We start from the raw sequence: 19,733 nt of genomic DNA on the forward strand, positions 1-19,733 counted from the left end.
CGGGGGGTCCGCCGCGGGCACCGGCAGCACCGGCACCGAGAGGCAGGGAGGAAAGGAAAGGGAAGGAAAAGGAAGGGAGAGAGAAGGAGGGAGAGAGAGAAGGAGGGAGGGAGGGGAGGGAGGTCACCGCAGGTCAGCACCTACCTGGCAGTTTCAGCTTCTGCTCTCAGCAACACTCAGCAATATTCGCTCCCTGTCACCTTGGAAAAAGAAAAAAAAAAAGAAAAAAAGAAAAAAGACATTGCTACCTACAACCCGTCAGCAAGTAAACTAAGCTTAAATATATATATATATTTAAACGCAGTAGAAGCCACAGCAGCTGAATCTGGTCCCTGGGTAGCATGAGTAGCATGAACCAGATAGAAACAAACATGCAGTACACCTACAACTACGAAGAAGATGAGTACATGACCCAAGAAGAAGAATGGGACAGGGACCTGCTCCTGGACCCAGCATGGGAGAAGCAGCAAAGGAAGGTCTGGAAATAATGTGTCTGTGTATGTGCTTCTGTGGGGAATGATGCCCTCTCTGATCGCTGTGCTGCATCTGGAAATGCCAGGGCTGTGCAGAAAGGGGTTCTAATTTTCTAAGGGAATATATTTTATGTCGTCTAAAGCATGTATATTAGCTATGCCATATATATTAGCTGTGCGAATACGTATTAGCTATGCCATATTTTGAGGCTAAAGCATTCATTTTTTGGATTCTTAAGTGAAACCTATGTAAGATGAAACTAATTTATGGGAGTCAGAAGTTTCTTTTTATATTGCACTGGGAATACTCTGTCAGTACCTCTAGATTTATATATTAGTATTTCAGTAATTTTGAACTTCATTTCCTGGGCCTTCTTTTTGGAAAGCAGGGTGCACTGATGTGTGTGCCTGGTTGCTTTTCAAAAACAGTAAATTGAAATTATAAATAGGGAGATGAATGAGGTGGTTCAAAATTGGTGTGCAAAAAAAGTTTGCAATATTTCAGAGAGCAGACTGAGAAATTGCTTTTGAAATTGTGATCTTGTGAGTCAGCTCTTATTAGAATTGACTCTTAATTCTGACTGAATGATCTGACAAGGAAAATATTGCCTTGAAATATATCCAGTCTAGATTTGGAAAAATGTATTTCATTATTAGGTTCCCACATGCCAGTTTACTGGCTGGGGAAAAAACAGGTCTGTAAACTCCTTGGAATATACCACTGCAGGGGAAATGCTTCTTGACTTTTAGGTGTAAGAAAACTGTTAATGCCAGCAAGTACTACCTGAGCTATTTTTCTGAAGATAGGCAGAGATTATAAACCCATCAGTAGTTTTATCAATGGTTTAGTACTTTAGTAATATTTGCAACATATAATTTCAGAACACTGAGTTTTAAGCAGCATATGGAAAAGAGAGAGATGAAATATTGCAAAGGATTTGTTAGTTCCTAATGTAAAATGTGATATTGAAGTCACATCTGACAGATCTGGGATTAAAAGGTTATCTGTTGGTTACAAGAATGGAGAAAAAAAAAAAAAGAGGTGGGGGAGAGAGAGAGAAATGGTGCTCTAGGCAATAAGGTTGAATATGCTTTTTGCTATAGCTGAGGAGCTTACTTCAAAGACTTAAGTAGTCTGGCCCACTGTTACAGTCATAGCTTCTATAAAAGCTATACTATAACAGTATAGTTATAAAAGTAAGAGCTGTTAGAATCGTTGCGGCCAATGGGTTTGCTTTTCCGTTAAAATTGATAGAACCAATGTTTTCCTCTCAGTTTTTATTTGCAGACTTCCTCCTTCTCTGAGTTTTGGCTGGTTTTATTAATTTATGTTTACAGTAAGTCTTTTGACTTTTATGGAAGAGCAGGGAGTAGTTAGTATAAGACCCCATAGCAATTTTTTTGTTTCCCTTCCTTCAAACAGACAGCACTTCAGCAGTAAGTCAGGCTTCCACATAAATTAAAGTAGACTCTGCTTTACTTCCATAGAGTAGAGAGGTGGTGGCTTTGCTACTGTATGTTGCCAGTTCCCAGGGCTTAGTTTTAATAAAGTGATACCACATTTAAGTAAAATTTAGGAGGGGGGATTCTCATCCCTTGTCTTGGAAAAGAGTCTGAATTTATTATTACGTGAAAAATAAGTGCTCTCATGATAAAGGGACTGATAAACTTTGTAAAATTTCAAGGCTTCTATATTTTTTTAATTGGTGCTAAGTCAGTTGCAGAATGTGCTTTCTTTATTTCCTTACTTATTAGGAGAAGATTGAAGATATGTGAGCACAGATCTTTCTTCTAACTGGTAATATAATATTGAAAAGTGACCTCAGTGAAGCCCTGGCAGTTGGCAGCATATATTTTCTATTAGACAGTCTTGGAACAAACCAAAAATAAATGCCATTGTTTCTATTGTGGGTTGCCCTATCCAGACTTGCCATTTCAGTGATATGCCTGGTATGAGATCTGTCAACAGATGCTGGTAACACATGATGACGTCCATAGGATTACAATGGACGTGACGCCTAATTATAACTGTGGTTCATAGAGTATTATGGTCTGCTGTAATCCAGGCTCCTTGGTGGTTGCAGATGTCAGAATAAATATGAAGTACACTACAGGAAAGGAAGCGGAATTGTAGCTTAGATCTGCCTCTCTGAATGTGAACATCAATTTAACTGCTTTAGTTAGGGTAACATTTAGCCTGTGTCAAATCCAGAAATCAAGAAAATACAAGAATTTGACCATTTGCTGCATTAGACACTATTGGTAAAAACTTAAACAGGATCATGTGGTTGGAAATTTCAGTCAGAAACCTTCAAAGACAGAAAAGACAAAAATACTGTGTTCTGGATGGACATGCTGTCTTCAGTGGGAGCTAACTGGAGAACCTACAGCCTTGGTGTCTTGAACGTTTAGATGGGAACCATGGGGTTGGAAACTTCTGAAATCTGCTCCTTGACACAGTACACTTCCACTGGCCGCATGCACTTAAGCAGAAACTGAAAGATCTAAGAAAGTGGCCCATTGCTTCTTCAATGTGAGATAGAAATAGAAGAGTATTGGAAATCAAAAAGTCTGGCCAGAGGGGGTGGGATTCTCTTCTTCATTCTGCTCTGTAACCTTAGGCAAGGTCAGCTCACCTCAGACCTCGGTTTCCCACTGTTAAAAAGAGGACAGCAGTGGTATTTGTAACAACTGATAGAAGTGGTTGGTACTATGGTATATCAGGCTAGTGATTAGGAGTCTTTCAGTCCCTACGCTGCTGGAGTGGAAATAAAAATCATGCTAGCTCATAGTGGAAGACTTAAAACCTGATTTCTCTTATTTCCATTATAAATTTATTTCTTAAGTTTCCAAAAAAAAGTTCAACAAATGCCACAAACCTTTTAGTTTTCACTAGCCTGTGTCTCAATAGAACTAAAAGGAGCATAGGAAAACACAGTGTCCCTTCATTTAGGAAACCAAGCACAACAATCCTAGTCAAAATGCAAACATATTGTTTGCAACATTTGAACTGCCAACACTAGTGAGCTGTGTGTTAAATGGTGCTCTTCCTTGTTGGCAACTTTTGCTATAAATATTATAGGAGTGTAGGGGTTTTTAAACTTTTACATGAAGTGTGATTTGTTAGTTTCTCAATGAAGTTTTAAGCCTTTGGGATAAAGATCTGAAGGTTGTGAAACAGATGTGATCCCTTCTTCAGGACAGTTGTATTGTAAAGCACTAAACTGGCTCCACGTATTTCATATGTGTCTTCTCCAGTCACTCTGATACTGTTGCACTAACACAAGTAAAGAAAGAGCTGGAAACATACTCCTTGCCTTACTGATGATACTATAGATGAATGATCTTTTTCTAGCTTGATGTATGACCCAAATACCACCATTTTTTTAATGCTCAAGGGTTTTAATGTAGGTGTGAATGCAATTTCTGGCCATTTTGATGGTTTTTTTTTTTTTTTTTTTTTTTTTTTTTTTTTTCACACTGGTATAGAATAAACAAAAAGACTTAGAATATCTATTTACCTTGATATTGCACTCTGTGAATACAAATCTTGATGACACTGAATGATGTGCATGAGTGAGGACTTCAGAAAAGGTTCTTTAGGAAAGAAGCTGTGTCTTTTCAGTCTTCAGCAGTACATATCAGATTACATTTTCAGTGTGACCTATAAGGATTTATCTGTATTACCGCCTTTGGCTGGTAATATAACTCCTGTTATCCTTGCAAATAAAAAAATACATTTGGATCCCAAAATACAGCAAATCATTTGGAAGAAGCTACCAGGACTACGAATTATGGACAAAATCCTTCCTTTTCTAGTGCTGCAACTTCATTAAGTTCAGCAGATTTGAGACGTTTGTTGCAGCCTGAAAGAGAAATTGACCTTGTGTTCAGTCTGACTTCAGTGTCTATAAATAGAGTTACAGGCAGTGTCCCGGATTCACTCTGAAGTTTGTGTGGTCTTCTATGGATGGAATCTAAATTGATTTCTTATCAGAAATCTCTTCCTGGAACATGTCTCCCAGTGAGTGAGAAGACAGATGAAGCAGTGGAAGGAAACAGCTTCATGCTTCAGCCAGGAAGAAGAGGAGAGAAATATCCAAGCCTGAATGAATGAAAAAGAAATGTAAGGCAGAAAAACGTTTGCAGGAGAGAGTGGATGCCACCAGCAAAATTCACTACAGTAGAGCCACTCCTCATGGATTTACATGCTCCAGATTGAAATCATTGTCATAGTGAATATGGCACTATCTACAGTGTGTACAGGGCATTCCAGCCTAGGACTCGCTCTTTCACAGAGATTATCTAGAAATAATCAAAGTTGGGGTTTTGGGTGTGGGTTTGGGGGGTGGCAGTGGTGTTTGGGGTGGGCTTTGTTAGGTTGGTTGGTCAGTTATTTAGGCTGTACAAAATTCTTTCCTTGAATTACCAGCCTTGGGGTTAAGCTCCCAGAGCACACAGAGAAACCATCCATCTCGTGAGGGCTTTTAATGAGGTGACACCTTTTACCCACGTAGAATACCAATTGAATTATTGAGAAGGCACAGAGATTCCCTTCTGCATGTGAGCAACATGAACGGGGTCTGGATGAGAACCAGCAGTGAGTGTGGGAGGTGTGAGCGAAACAAAAGGTACACTCCTTTCTAAGAGAGTATCGGCCTTCTCGTTACCTATGCATAGTACTTACCTGTTAATGGTTGGATAGTTTGTATAAAGATGGGGGTCCTGGGTTGAGTAGCTCTAGGACTAATTTCAGGAGGGTATTTAATCTGTTAGGCGGCAAATCTTCCAGAGTTGAAAGCAGAATGATGCTCAGTGGAAAAATCATGTGCTATACTGAGTCCTACAGTGCAATTCTCTGCCTCACTTGCCTTTTATGCACAGAATTGGGATGACATAGGTGTCTTGGGAATTCTATAGGTTGAAATGGAGAATTTTCTGTTACTACTAATAGTTAGAAAAGCAAACAATTTAATCATTTTAGACTTATTTCTTTCTAGTATTCAGCCAGTTCTGTGACTGTCTTTTATAGAAGAACAAGGTCTTACCAAATGATATATGCCACTATAGATGCAGAGCGTCCCTTATGGTAACATGAAGTTTCAGCACACCAAGGCCAAATGCTTCTCCTCCAGCTGCATCAAGAATTTTCAAACAGTGGATGCCAAAACCTCTAGTATTAAGAACACACACATGCACACACAACATCTCTTGTTTCCTTTTAAATCCGGGGTGCTCTTTAAGTGACCTTCTCAGTGGTAGATGACCCCATAGAGTGTCTGACTCAGAATTTGGTAGTCAATGGACAGACTTACTTTTTTTCTGCCACAGCATGTATTGATTTTTCAGCATATACTGTAACAGTCCTAATTATCAGACACTCATGCAACAGAAGGACATGAAGTTGCAGTTTCTCTCATCTTATGAAGAGTTGCCATGAGGGTAGAGACTGTATAGAAATATGGGATGTGTTTATGGCTTGTTCTGTATGGTTGGCCCCCTAGAGATTAGTGCTTGTTAAAATAGAAACACGTTAAATTCCCCCTGCTGATGTTATTTGAGTGGAATGCTGCTTGAGAGGAGCATGCTGAAAGGATGGTGGAATGATCATATTTTGTCAGTGTGCTTCGTATTCTCTCTTGGAAGCTGTCAATAAGATGTGCAGCTAAAGAGGGCCATGAATACTGTGGTGCTGGTGTATGAAGGAAAATTCAAAGTAAGGTATTATGAAATTCACCTCACTAGAAGTGTTTATGGAGGTAGTTTTTTTTTCAAATGGGAAGGTTTTCTTTATCAATACTAAGTATGAGAAATCAATATATTACTCAATATTATATTTTCTATTTAAACTCAAATGGCCCTCTCAGTGTTGACCCATTTTAGGCTCTGTATGCTATTGTTAGTGTTGTCAAATGGATAATTCCTACAGTCCCAGTTCGGCTGTTCATTTCTACTCACCCCCAAATATCTGCCAGCAACAGAACTGTATGCTTATGAAAAGAAATTTTAAGGACCATTTTATAATGGGAAGCAAAGGCTACCTCCTACTTGCGCTCAGGTACACACCACAGACTCCCTTGAAATTCATATAGTAAAATGTCTGCAGATACGCTGATCCAATTAGTAAGACAATAAGGATTGGAAGAAAGTATGGATCTAAGTGGGTTTCCACAAGCTGCAACCAAGGTTCTTACAGAGCTAGAGAAAAGCTGTGTGTTAAGCAGTGGACTTTGTTGTAACCTCCTGGTGGGGGAGGTCTGCATCTTGCCACGGATCTGTGTTTGGGTCACTGGAGACCTGAAGAGAGAGACATGGGAGGTATTTGCTTGGAAGAGTACTGAGGGTCTTCAGGCCTGAGACTGCAGTAAATAGGGAATCCATGCTCATATAATTTGTAGCCCTGTGCAAGCAAAAGAAGGGCTCAGGCATATTCTGTAAACTAATGAATCCCAGTAAGAATATCATGATTATGTCACCGATTTCCAAATCAAACTAAGACAAGGTCTCACAAGAGAGGAGCAGAGGGGAAGAATCCCCTCTCTCGACCTGCTGGTCACGCTTCTCTTGCTGCAGCCCAGGATACAGTTAGCTTTCTGGGATGCGAGCGCACGTTGCTGGGTCATGATGATCTTCTTGTTAAGCAACACCCTCGAGTCTTTCAACTCAGGGCTGCTCTCAATCCACTCAATGCCCAGCCTGTATTTGTGCTTGGGATTTCCCCGATCCATGTGCAGGACCTTGCACTTGGCCTTGTTGAACTTCATGAGGTTTGCACTAGCCCAACTCTCAAGCCTGTCCAGGTCCCTCTGGACGGCATCTCTCCCTTCCAGCGTGTTGACCGCACCACACAGCTCGGTGTTGTTGGCAAACGTTCTGAGGGTGCACTCAATCCCACTGTCCGTGTCCCTGACAAAGATGTTAAGCAGCCCCAGTCCCAGTACTGACCCCTGAGGAATGCCACTCGTCACTGCTCTCCACTTGTATATTGCGCCATTGACCACAACTCTTTGAGCGTGTCCCTCCAGCCAATTCCTTATTCGCTGCGTGGGCCATCTGTCAAATTCATGTCTCCCCAATTTAGAGAAAAGATGTTGTATGGAACTGTGTCAAATGCTTTGCACAAATCCAGGTAGATGGTGTCAGTTGCTCGTCCCTTATCCATCAAAGCTGTAACCCCATTGTAGAAGGCCACCAAATTCATCAGGCATGATTTGCCCTTAGTGAAGCCATACTGGCTGTCACCAGTAACCTCCTTATTTTCCATGTGCCCTAGCATAGTTTGCAGGAAGATCTGTTCCATAATCTTGCTGGACACAGAGGTGAGACTGGCCTGTAGTTCCCTGGGTCTTCCTTTTTTCCCTTTCTAAAAGGGACCTAAGGATCCTGAACTCCACCATTTCATGGTCACAGCAGCCGAGGCTGCCCTTGAGCTTCACATTTCCAACAAGCCCCTCTTCACTGGTGAGAACAAGGTCGAGCGTAGCACCTCTCTTCGTTGGCTCCTCTATCACTTGGAGAAGGAAGTTATCATCAACACATTCTAGGAATCTCCTGGATTGCTTGTGCACCTCTGACAGATATCTGGGTGGTTGAAGTCCCCCATGAGGACCAGGGCTTGTCAGCATGAGGCTGATCCTATCTGTCTATAGAGGGCCTCAGCTGCTCAGTCTTCCTGGTCGGGTGGCCTGTAGCAGACCCCCACTGAAACATCTCCGGTCCCTGCCCTCCCTTTAATCCTGTCCCATAAGTTCTCCGTCGGCTCCTCATCCATCCCCAGGTGGAGCTCCACGTATTCCAGCTGGTCATTCACAGAGAGGATGGCACCCCCTTCTTGTGTCCCCTGCCTGTCCTTCCTAAAGAGCTTTCTGGATTTTCTACAATATTTTTTTTAGTTGTGAATGCTGAATACTATGTAGATACTAGTAGTGTTTTAGAAGTTGCACCGCAGAGCTTTCTTGCAGAAGAACGCATTGGATTTGTATCTGGAATGCAGGTGGACATCATGCAAGAAACAGTATCAGTGAAATAGAACTAGATGGGAATTTGTGCTGCTTAACTATGTCCCAAGTCAAAAGACATCCCTTCTGTGTGTTGTTTTATATCCTTGTAAGCAAACAAATATAGAAGTGCTTATACAGTGGCAAAGTTGAGTTGTTTTGGATGGCTTTACTGTCAAACAGAATTTCTTCTGAGCTCTAATTGTCAAGCTAAACAATGTGTAACTGATGTGTTATTCCTCTACTGTGAGCAGTTAAAAGTTGCTGGCTCTGAGTGAATATATCTTTTAGGACTATGCATTCCTTACTCTCAGCTGATAACAGGAGGAGAGTGTATTCACATCAAGCACTCCATTTCCTCCTAAATTAAATTTAATTCCTAGTATTTTTGGATGATTTTCAAGTCTTCAGTGTTTGAAGAACATAATTCCTGTAATGCTGTGATAAGGGTGTGACATTTGTTCTTATAATGTCACTGGATTTGTTGGTGTTAAATATGCCTCACGTTGAGAGACTTGATGCATAAAGCTGATCATAACTATACAGGTGCTATACAGTGCTTTTTTTCTACCTGATAAAATTGAGCATGTATTTAAAGATAGAAGTTACCTCTTTTCACATCATTTAACCAGCAGACACAATGTTATGATCACCCTATGTGACTGTTTCTGTACATACTCTGTAGTAGCTGTTCCTGCTGGCAGTGTAACTCACTCTTCAGTACGGATCAAGATAGCATGGTCCTAGTAATCCTCAAATGGCTGATGTGAAAGGATTACAGAGCAAGTGGTACTGCTCTGCAGGAACAGAGTAGCTGCAGAGATTGAGGTAGAAGACTTTGAAACGCAGTGCTCTCCTTTTAGGAGTGTCCCACTTGAAATGGTAGCTTGTAGAAATACACTTAATTCTTTAGAAGTCTGTCCACAGGGAAGGAGAAGCTGACAGCTGTCTGGCTAATGTTCAGTTAGCTTCTATATTTGGACCTTAAATTTCCATGTGTGCACACAGGTGAGAAAATTAGTCAGGAAATTATGTCCTAAGTGCAAGAATGGGCGCTGCTGCTTCTCTGTCTGGTCCCAGTTTTTGCTGCTTTTGAGTTATACAGACATACCACTTTGTCCATGTCTTCATCTCCAAAATAGTGGTTGTAATACCTGTGTGTTGGCTTTACAGATGAAAGTGCTGTGTTTACTCTACTTGATATGAGTAAGATTTCCATTTACTTTAAATGCTTCCTCCCAACTGCTCTTAACTGTCAGAATGCCTTCAACTCGAAATCTGATGCTTGTTCTTATTTTTCTTCAAAAACCTGTGAGAAAAATCAGTCCAGCCATCCACTACTTTGATAAATAGAAGAACTTAATTTAGAGCAGATGGCTTCTGCTCTGACCTGCTCCCTAGAAAAGCCTTGCTCACCCCCACTGCCATAGCAGGAGTCTGCAGAAAGTGACTACTCTAGTCTAAAATTAGCATCTGTGATTATTCCTTAAGCATCTAAGGAAACGCTCATCTTTTTTTGTAGATGTTGAACACCCAGGTATTTCCACTGACGTCAGGAGGAACTTCTATCTGTTTTGCACCTCTGAAAAGCAGCCTGCTATTTTGGCACTCACAGGAAAATACATAAATGACTGTGTAGCTCTGGAGTATTTTACCTAGAGGAGTTTCTTTAGCCTATGGAGAACCTCTGTAGTCCAAGTTCATCTCCAGCTCTACTCTGGAATGTAGTTCCACCATGTGTTTTCTTTGGCAGAGGAGCTGACCACCTTTGATTCTACTCCTATCCATAGACTTCCAGACCCCTTAATTTGCTGGTACAGTGATCTTATGCTATATACCAGATTCACTGAATTTGAATCAGCCATCCCTGTTCTTACCAGTTCTTAATCCCAAATCATTTCAGTGATGTAGTTTGCAGTGCAGCCCCACAAGCAGCTGTATCTGTACAGGTACATATTATGTACAATGCATTTACCATCCACCTGGCATTAATATTAACATAAACCCAAACCTCCATACATGAGGCTGAAGTTTGCTTGCTTTCCTTTTGTCTACAGGTCCCAGCATGTCTTCTGTTAAGAGCAGATACGCTATAGATGAAGAACTGTGTGTTTAATTGACAAGGCAGTTTGCTTATCACAAATGCTGTACTACAACACAGGTGTTTATGTTTTCAGGAGTTACAGCCATCACTGTTTGTCATTTAGCCATCTATTCTTAGCTAAGCGCTTGGGAACAGGTTACTTGGTTAAATTTCATGTTCATATATAATCAAGCTATCTGAAGATCGATCCTGAGTAATGTTTTGCTTTTTATTCTATTTTTAAGACAATCTCAGTAATTTAGGAATCTGAGCCTCATTAAAAATTATTTAGGAACTCCCAAATTTTTCTGAAAGTCTGCTGTCTTGCAGGATATTTAAAATGTTTTAGAAAATGTTACTCTATAGCTAATGCCTCATAAAAAAAATTAGAGCTTAAAAAAATCAACCCAATATGTTTAAGTAGTATCTTTAACAGCAGAAGTTACCAAATTTTTTATAAACCAGATTCTTAAAAGAAGAATTAAATAAAAATTGAATTTTATTATTTTTTTAATTATCAGTTGCAATAATAAAGAAATTAACATGGACAGATTATATGCTTTGTGCACTGAGAAATAACCCGACATATATGCCATGGAGGAGCTTTCTGTTGCATAGTTGGCAATTAATGCATGAGGTTTTCCTTTCTCTATAAGAATTTCAACTGAAACCTTAGTTTAGATTACAAGTGAAAGCAGATTTGGTGATCTTCATATGTGCTACATAACAGAGTGCAAAGATGACGTTTACTGTGTAAATAACTTGGGGTCTGACTATTGACATACTTTTCCCATCATTTATTGGTGTCAGGGACTTAAAGTTGTGTGTGTTGGTGTGTGTGGAATTGAAAAAAATGTTTGAAATCTGATTTAGCTTTATCAGTCAAAAGGCATACTTTTCTGATGATGGAATTGTTTTAAAGAGTGTTGATAAATTGGTGGGAACATACTTTTATCCCACTCTGAATGACTATATTGACCAATTTATAATGGATTTACTTACTCATCTGGCAATGTAGTATATAATTACTTGATAAAGATAGCATAGGGAAGAAAATCAACGGAGAAAGTAAGGGAAAGACATTTGGAAATCCAGTCAACTAAATCCTGGATTAGCCTACTTCAATTAATCCTTCTATTTCCAGAGGGCATACCTTCTAGTTCCTTCTACACTATGTGTGAATGTTTCTTTCATCTCATTCTAAATGGTCATTTAAATATGTATCTGCTGGAACAAAACTGTTAGCCAGTACTATCTGTCATAGTTCAGGAGCTCTTGGGAAACGAGGAGGAGCACTGTAGGACACAGCTGGTGGAAGAAGGACCCAGGACTGGATAAGAGATATGATTTCTTTATAAGAGGGTTCATTTGGCACTGATGGGGTAGTGGAAATGCATGTTTTTTGTTTAGTGTACTCGAGAGAAAACCCCAGACAGTATAAAGGGCGTAGACTTCAATTTTAAAGCACACCTTCAGATTTGTCCTTTGCAGATCCACCACAATAATTGATACCCTTTTTGGTTTACCTATACTTTGTTTTTAACTCTCTACAGGAAGAGGCAAATATAACAGAGATTATGCTTTTGTTCCCTATTAGTGAAAAAGTGGCCAGTTGGGAAAGAATATAAAGGGAGAGAAAAAACAGAAAAATGGCTGGTCACAAACCGTTTACCATTGCTGAAACAGTTTCCTCCAAATTGGTTGGCATTTTTACCGCGAATCCTTTTCTGAATATTCCTTTGAGTTTATTGATACTCTTGTGAAGTAGAAATGCTGAGCATGGAAGGTGCTGCTCCCGAATTAACTCTTTGAGCCATGTAGACATGACTGAATTTCTTTTGACCCTGTAATGGTTCAACATTTCGTTGGATATTTTGGTGCCATGACACATTAAATACCTTTTCTATCCTTGCGTTTCTTAGTTTTTCAGTAGTTAGATCCAAAAAGTGTGCCTTAAATACAGCTCTTTGTCTAACTAGTGCTTACAGTGAGACGTCCCAAATATCATTTTGCTCAAAAGAGATCCAGAAAGCACTAGAATGCAAATAGCTCACTGTTCCATTAATTGGGTATGCCTTCAAAAGTATCAGGAGTTATCTTGATTTTGTTCACTGGAGATCTGTATCTAAAAACTCGTAGAGAGCAAAAGAGAGGGTGCATGAAAGAGGTGTTTGATAGCATGCACACTGGAGTTCCTAACAGAACTGACACACTTGATGCTCTGCAAGCTCTCTGCTCAGGTACCTGGGGTCATACATGATTGGCTGGGGAGAGATATTTTTTGGACAACACTTTATGAGATGTGAATATATATTTCTATATAAATGCAAAGAGGAAGTCTTTATTGCATGGGTGACAGAGTCCATTAAAGCTTTTATAAAAACGTGTACAACATTTTCTTGCTGCACTCAACTTTGTGCAGTGTAGTGGCAAATCTATGTTAATGCTCTGACAACTGGGCATGAAGTAATTTATTTCTAGGTATGTGCTGTAGGGTTTTGTGGTGTAAAGTGATCAGGAATGCTGTGTAAAATATTAGTTGCTATCGCCATACCACTTCAGGTTGCAATGTCAGAATTACTTGTTTTATAGCGCAAATTCAAGCTCTGCAAAGTGCAGTGTATTATAACAGAGAATATTTGGTTAGTATGCTCTAAAGTTAGGCTACCCTATTGGAGGAAAATACTGTTGTGCCATGCAAATAGTTGGCAGTCCTCAGAGGTTCCATCTGGATGCTCTACACTCCCAGTCATGCTGTGTGGGAGTACTGTGTCTCTATCAAAAAGGCACAGGTCCTTGTGGGCGATGCTTCTCTATTTCTGCAGATTTCAGTAGGAGACATTTTGAAGGGCAAAATTTGGCAGTGTTGCATGTAAAAAAAAAAAATCTACCATGATCTGTTATTTGTTATATTATTAAATGCTAGAAACAATATGGCCTATTGAAAGAGATCCATGTGTCCATAACCTTTTCCTTTGAGGGAAATACAGAATCAGGATCTGAAAATAAAAGAAAGCAAAAGCCGTTGACCAAAAATAGATGATTTAAAACTTCAGTTTTGTATTGTTCTATTAGTCACTTTTTTGCTTGTTTTTATTTTATTTTTAAAGCTTTACTCCAATTTAAGAGCGGTGCTCTGAATACGCTTGATTCATAGATACTTTTTTCACCAATATTTGTTTTTTGAGGCTTGTGAAATAAAAGTTCTTTCACTTGCTGCAGAATTTTAGATTTTCAACACATACATGAGACTGTAAAGTACTGCACAGTCACTCAGTTTGAGAGATGAACAGAGCCCTCTAAATGCAAATTCTGCATTTAGAACTCTCAGTCTATGGGGCATATTTGCATTTCAGCTCTATTGTGGGGTAAAGATTTTGGACAGATGTGTAAAGAGCTTTTACTACTTGAAATGAGTTGTACAAAAAGCTGTGGAAGAACAAAGAATCAGATGTTGAGTCTTTACTCACTGTGTGTCTTTTCACTCTCATTAGAGAAAGCAATCTAATATGGAGCTATTATAGCTTGAAAATCTGTTAGTAATTTGAGAACTTTATGTTTACTTCACAGATTATACCATTTATTTACCATTCTATAGCGCTAATCTTGAACCTTGAGCATTTTAATGCACAGAATAATGGTCTGTAATCTAAAAAATTCAGAGGTATTAATTCTGTTATGTGTTATAGCAGATAATTATACAATAAAAATATAATTATACATTATAATTTATATATTGGCAGTTTGAGATAAAATATAATATGTAATATATACATTTAATAACATATAATTAATATGCTATTAATTATAATTCTATTATAATTCTATTATAATTAATACAAGGTATTAACCTACCTGTTGTTTTACATAAAAGGCAAAGAGAGTAGAGTCATCAGAAAGGTAGTGCAGAACTGTGAATGATGTCATGCATATTGTTATTGAAGTAGGAGGAAAGATGAAGAGGTAGGATCATGGAAAACAGCAAGGGATTGCTCCACATTACTCCATCTAGCTAGAATGAATTGTCTAGGGCTGCTGTAAGGCAGCTGGACATTGCCATTTGGACAAAGGATTCTCAAAGAATATTGCCCGGATGCTGTTTGTGACCAACTTTTTTCAAGGATTTGTGCATATGATGTAAATGAACAAACTATACTGCAAAAATAGTCATTCAAGTCCGAGAAAAAGCTGACTTGCAAAACCCTGACCTGTCACTGCTTAGCAAGGTGGTGACAATATTAATTAAAAGTGTCAGTATTGCAAAACCTTCCAAGTGGCATATTCTAATAGCTCCTATACCCCAACTCATGATGAAAGATAACCTTGTGCTGAAGATGGACTTTTGATTTACTGGTTGGGAATGCATAGCTGGGGGGAACCTTTCGCTTTTAGGTCAGTGTTTTGAATCCAGGCCAGGTGAATAAGTGACAAGGTTGCTAACACATGCAGGCTGTTTGGTAATGTCTATGAGGTGAGTTGTACTCTCAGTTTAGCTCTCGGGGGGACAGGTGTCCCCATCATTTAAACTGCCAGAAATGGCAGCTTCATGGAGGTGCCCAAAACCGTCCTTATTAGTGAGAGGTAGGGATGGTGACTTTTCATCCTAGAGGTGAGAGCTAAAACAATTTATGTATGTGAAAGTGCTTTCTCAGATTGCATTTGTGGGGTTACTCACAGTCATTGCTATTCTTAACAGTACCCTGAGCGACTTCTTTCACCGTACCTAAGCAGCTGGCACATTTTTTAATTCACTAAGAGTTTAAGAAGGGAAGGATAACTAGCATGCAACTAGATTTACAGTAGTAGGTAACTGGCTTATACTAAACAGCCAGCTTTGATTTTTAAATGTAGAGTTAACTTTGGGTGATTGAGAACAGATGCTGAAGAAGTTGGTAATTGTTATGTGTTGTTTTCCATCTGTTCACAGTAGGTTCCATTTTTTATTAATTTTACAGTTATTTATTTATAAGATATTTATAGTTTTGTCAACTTTCTAATATTTCTCACTACTATTTTTTTACTAGACTTTTCTTCATAGAGTTTGAGCACCTCAGAAGCAACGGTGAATTTTCCCACACAGTGGTCCTGTGGGTTATGGAGAGTTTATTATTCTCATTGTCCTTGAATACAGAAGTGGGACACTTAAAAGTACTCAGCTATGGCTAACATCTGCTCCCATTGCTGTTAAAAGGCTTACAGTCCCATATGAGGAATCATGGGTCATAAAATGCTCAGCATTTGGGACAATAAAAGCATTTTTTTAAATTCCTGTCTTAAATGAGCTAAAGGCTGTTGCAGATCTGGGGAGAAAATACAAGTGTCAGGATCTCTTCTCCAGGATCATAACACAGACCTAAGGAAATGTATGTGCTCGTAGAACAGATCACTGAATCCACTTTCATTTTAATTTGGTTTATGTTTAACTTTGTGTGAACACTCCTCTGCCTACTGATTTTGAATCTTCTTTCCCTCTATCCTGTTACATTTCTTCAGCTTTGTTTCTTTATTATTATCTGTCTTCACCCTTCTACTTTCTTTTTCTCCAATATCCCTGACCAATCTCCATTACTATATTTCTTTTTGCTAAGGGAAATTATAGGGTCACATGAAAGTAGGAGAGGGAAGTGGGGATCACCACAGAAAGAACAGCTTGACAGAAACAAAATTTACAGCTATCTGTTGCATGTCAAGTGCTTGGATTCCTAAAAGGGAGTTGGTTTCTGCTGAATGACTTATTTTGCAGTCTTTGGATAGCATATCTACCTAAATTTTAGGGCTTCTCAGCCACAGAATCTGAAAGGATGGAGTCTTCTTGATTATTCTCCCTTTTCAAGGCTGCAGTGTAGATGTCAACTAGGATGGGAATCTTCCATGAACATCATAGAAAGTATGACTGGGAGAATCTGGGAAAGCATTTAGTCCATTCCCCTACTTCAGGGCAGAAGCAAATATGCTGATGTTGTTTGGACACATTTATCCAACTAGTTCTTGATGATGTCCAAGAAGAAGGATTCCACATTTACCCAGCCAATATCTTCCAGTGCTTTGATGATTCTAGAAGCAAAAACTAATCTAAATCTTCCTTGTTGTTTAAGCTCATGACTATCTATCTTAAGCTCTGTCTTCAGTGAACACAGAGAATTGATTTATTCTCTTTTCTGTTGTAACTTCTTAAATGGTTGAGACAAGTATTACTCTCTTTCCAAGCTTCCCATGATTAAACCCACTCAATGGTTCTATATTTTTCATAGATGAAGTATTCTATAATTTTATTTTTTTGATGGCTGTTTGATGGATTTTATCCAACTGGTCCATATTCTTCTTGAATTTTGTGCCCAAAAGAGGGGACAACATTACAGCTAATCCCTTTCCAGCACTGAGGAGATTGGAAGACATACTTCAGATATCAATACACCATTCTTCTACTCAGACATTCCAATATTGCATTTGCCTTTTATAATAGCATAACATTTTTAAATCAGGTTAGGTTTTGATCCACTGTTATTCTTAGGTCCTCTTCTTCAGTGCTACTGATTTACCAGTAGTTCTCCACCTTGCATTTTTGCAGTTATTTATTACTGGAGGAGGGCAGTACTTCAGATTTCTTGCTAATCTGCATCCAGCTTTCTTCAAGTAATTTAACTGATTTGTCAAGATTAGTTTGAATTGTAGCTCTGTCATGAAACATGCTTATAGACCCATCTTTTTGCTGTCATATTCAAATATTATAAGCAAACACTCTATTCTGTCATATAAATGAGTAAGTGAAGTGTAGTGTAGGAAATGGTTCCAGGCAGATTCCTACAGAAGTATACTTAATAAGCCCTTCTGCTTAATAGTGAGCCATTATTCACCATTAGTAGGAAAAAACTCTCTGGCTTGCTAAACCCTTTTCTTTTTTTCCTCATATGGTTTTCTGTTTCATTTGTCTCTTAGATAAATAGCTCTCTGCTGTCGCAACCAGCTTAGGTACATGACATAAGAGATCTTCTCTAGAGTCCTGGTGGGGATCTTTAAAATACTGTGGTCTAACTAGTGGTACTAGATCAAATGGCTAGAGTTTAGATAGGCAAAATCATGAGGGGAGGGCATGCATGTACCTAAATGTAGGCTTAGAAAGGTAGCACAACATAAGTTTTTGCTTGCTTGTCCTTGGAAGTTTAATTTTTTAAATACAAGATTGGTTTCTGCAAAAGTTGATGCTACTTGCCTAGCAGTTTCCCACTTCTGTGTAAATAAAATCTACCAAACCTTTTATCACCTGTAAGACTGTTTTTCTCCCTTTGGTCTGCTTAGTGATAGGAAAGTGCTAAAAATATTCGGATTTAAAAGAACACACCAGAAGTAGATAGCAGTGGGAGTTTTTTTCCAGACAGTTTCTTTGTCTTTCTAATTCATTCACCTTAACAAATTGAGTAGGTTGCAGTTACATTGGTAAAGATATCTTGCAGTTTTCATAATGCAGGGTAAAACCACACCCATGCTTTTACTAAAGATTTTCCTTGGATTGTTGCCTCTTTTATTTCTGCTTTATTTTTCAGAGCATGGTTCTTTTATTTGAGTGATTCTTGAAATTCCAAAAATGAACAGTAGATTTAGACCAGAATTTTCCTACAGATTCTGAACACTTTTTAGTTTCAAATGGGATTTTAAATGTTGCATGTGCTCCTACTTCTAAAATATCAATGTTTCTGACTGAAAATACATTTAAAATAGGCAGAATTAGTTTACACTGATAAATATACACAAGCGGACAACCCTATGGCACTGCTTGTATTTAGAGAAGTCATACATTTGGATCATACAGATGCCTGCTGTTGTAAAACTTTTATGGATGTCATCAACAGTAATGAAAAAGGAAGGAGCTGCTTTCAGGGAATAGATCTGTTGTAGCATTGTATGGATGGTCCATCCAAGTCCTGAGTTATCTGAAGACTTACCTAAATTTTCATGCTGAAGACTGATGCTTCTTTCTCACTTGTAAACGTGGGCTTATGTACCTGAAAACTTCTCTGTCTTTTCCAGCTATGTCAGGTGATCCAATAAAGATTTTATCTGCCTGCTCCTAATAAACCTTGCAATATTTTAACTGGCTTAGTTAAATTAAGGTCCAAAAACCCTGTGAAACCTCTTATCTTCCTTGCTTTCCTTCCTGTTCTTCCCTTAAGAGAAAAGGTCTGAGGTGAGGACAGTGCATGCAGTGGCCCATACTGAATTTCACATTCATCTTGCTGCCTCCTGTGTTTTCTTCCATTTTAGACCAATGGGACAACATATCCTTTCTCTGTTGTCTCCTCTGAAAGAAGAACTAATGTCACTCACTTTGTAATAAAAGGCTCAGTAATCTTTTTGACATTTCTTGGGCTTTAGCCTTGCCAAATAATTCCTGAAGGGACATTTACAGGCTCTGTTTTTTTTTGGTTAATGGTGAGTACTGTAAAACAGACATGCTATCATTCAGTACTGGGAGGGAGTTACATGTTTTACAGGAAACCCTAGACTCACGTAGGATTAGGCCACCTGCTTTGTAAGGACTGAGGTCTCCCCAGGCTCTTCCATGCAAGCAAAATGCAGGATGCTAGCAAGACATGTTCAACGTCCTGTGTGCTGAATTCATCCCTTTGACGATGTCTCCTGCAAATGATGAAATTGTGGAACTGGAGTGAAGTTCCCTTAGTTACTAGAGTGGATCTGCTGACAGCGCAGAGTATGCTAGCATATCATCGCTGACACCATCTGTTCAGCTATACGGATGGATGTGCTGGAGCAGGGAGGGCTTTCCCCAACTTTGGATTTGGGGAGCTTGTGATGAAGCTTCTACTAACTTGCTGTGGGAGACAGCTCTATGCTATCCTTTCTGTTGTTCCCAAGAATTTGGCTTTGACATACTGCCTATGAATTGAGGGTTTCCTTTTAATGACATTTTGAAACACGCTAAACATTTTCCCTACCTTAGCCTTCATGGCATCCTTCACTGTGCTTTCACTGTGCTACATTTGAGTTGTTACTGTGTTCTGGTGTGTTCAGTGTTAAAATCCCACTTTGCCTACCAAGTGTTTTGGTGTGATTGATTTGTATTGGTGAACCACTTCTCTTTAGTTACTCTAGTTGTTTTACTTTACAGGTAACAATGCATTTAGGCTTCCTCTGCAAAGGGAAATAAGAGCAAGGGGACAGTTA

The 19,733-nt window shown here is 39.0% G+C and overlaps 1 protein-coding gene across 7 annotated transcripts in view; it reads left to right on the forward strand.

The window, feature by feature from the left end:
• ACTN2 (actinin alpha 2) overlaps window positions 1-19,733 on the forward strand; it is a 71,120-nt gene continuing 51,387 nt past the window's right edge. For 5 of the 7 annotated variants that reach the window (XM_033008728.2, XM_033008688.2, XM_033008703.2 and 2 more), the window contains exon 1: window positions 1-476. In XM_033008728.2, coding sequence (XP_032864619.1) covers window positions 342-476 — 135 coding nt within the window. In that variant the 5' untranslated portion in view covers window positions 1-341. The remainder of the gene's footprint in view (window positions 477-19,733) is intronic. The other 2 variants (XM_033008679.2, XM_033008718.2) reach the window with 1 other exon arrangement.

The sequence above is a fragment of the Tyto alba genome, unplaced genomic scaffold, assembly GCF_018691265.1.
Source record: "Tyto alba isolate M040663 unplaced genomic scaffold, T.alba_DEE_v4.0 Super-Scaffold_22, whole genome shotgun sequence".
Classification (NCBI taxonomy): domain Eukaryota; kingdom Metazoa; phylum Chordata; class Aves; order Strigiformes; family Tytonidae; genus Tyto; species Tyto alba.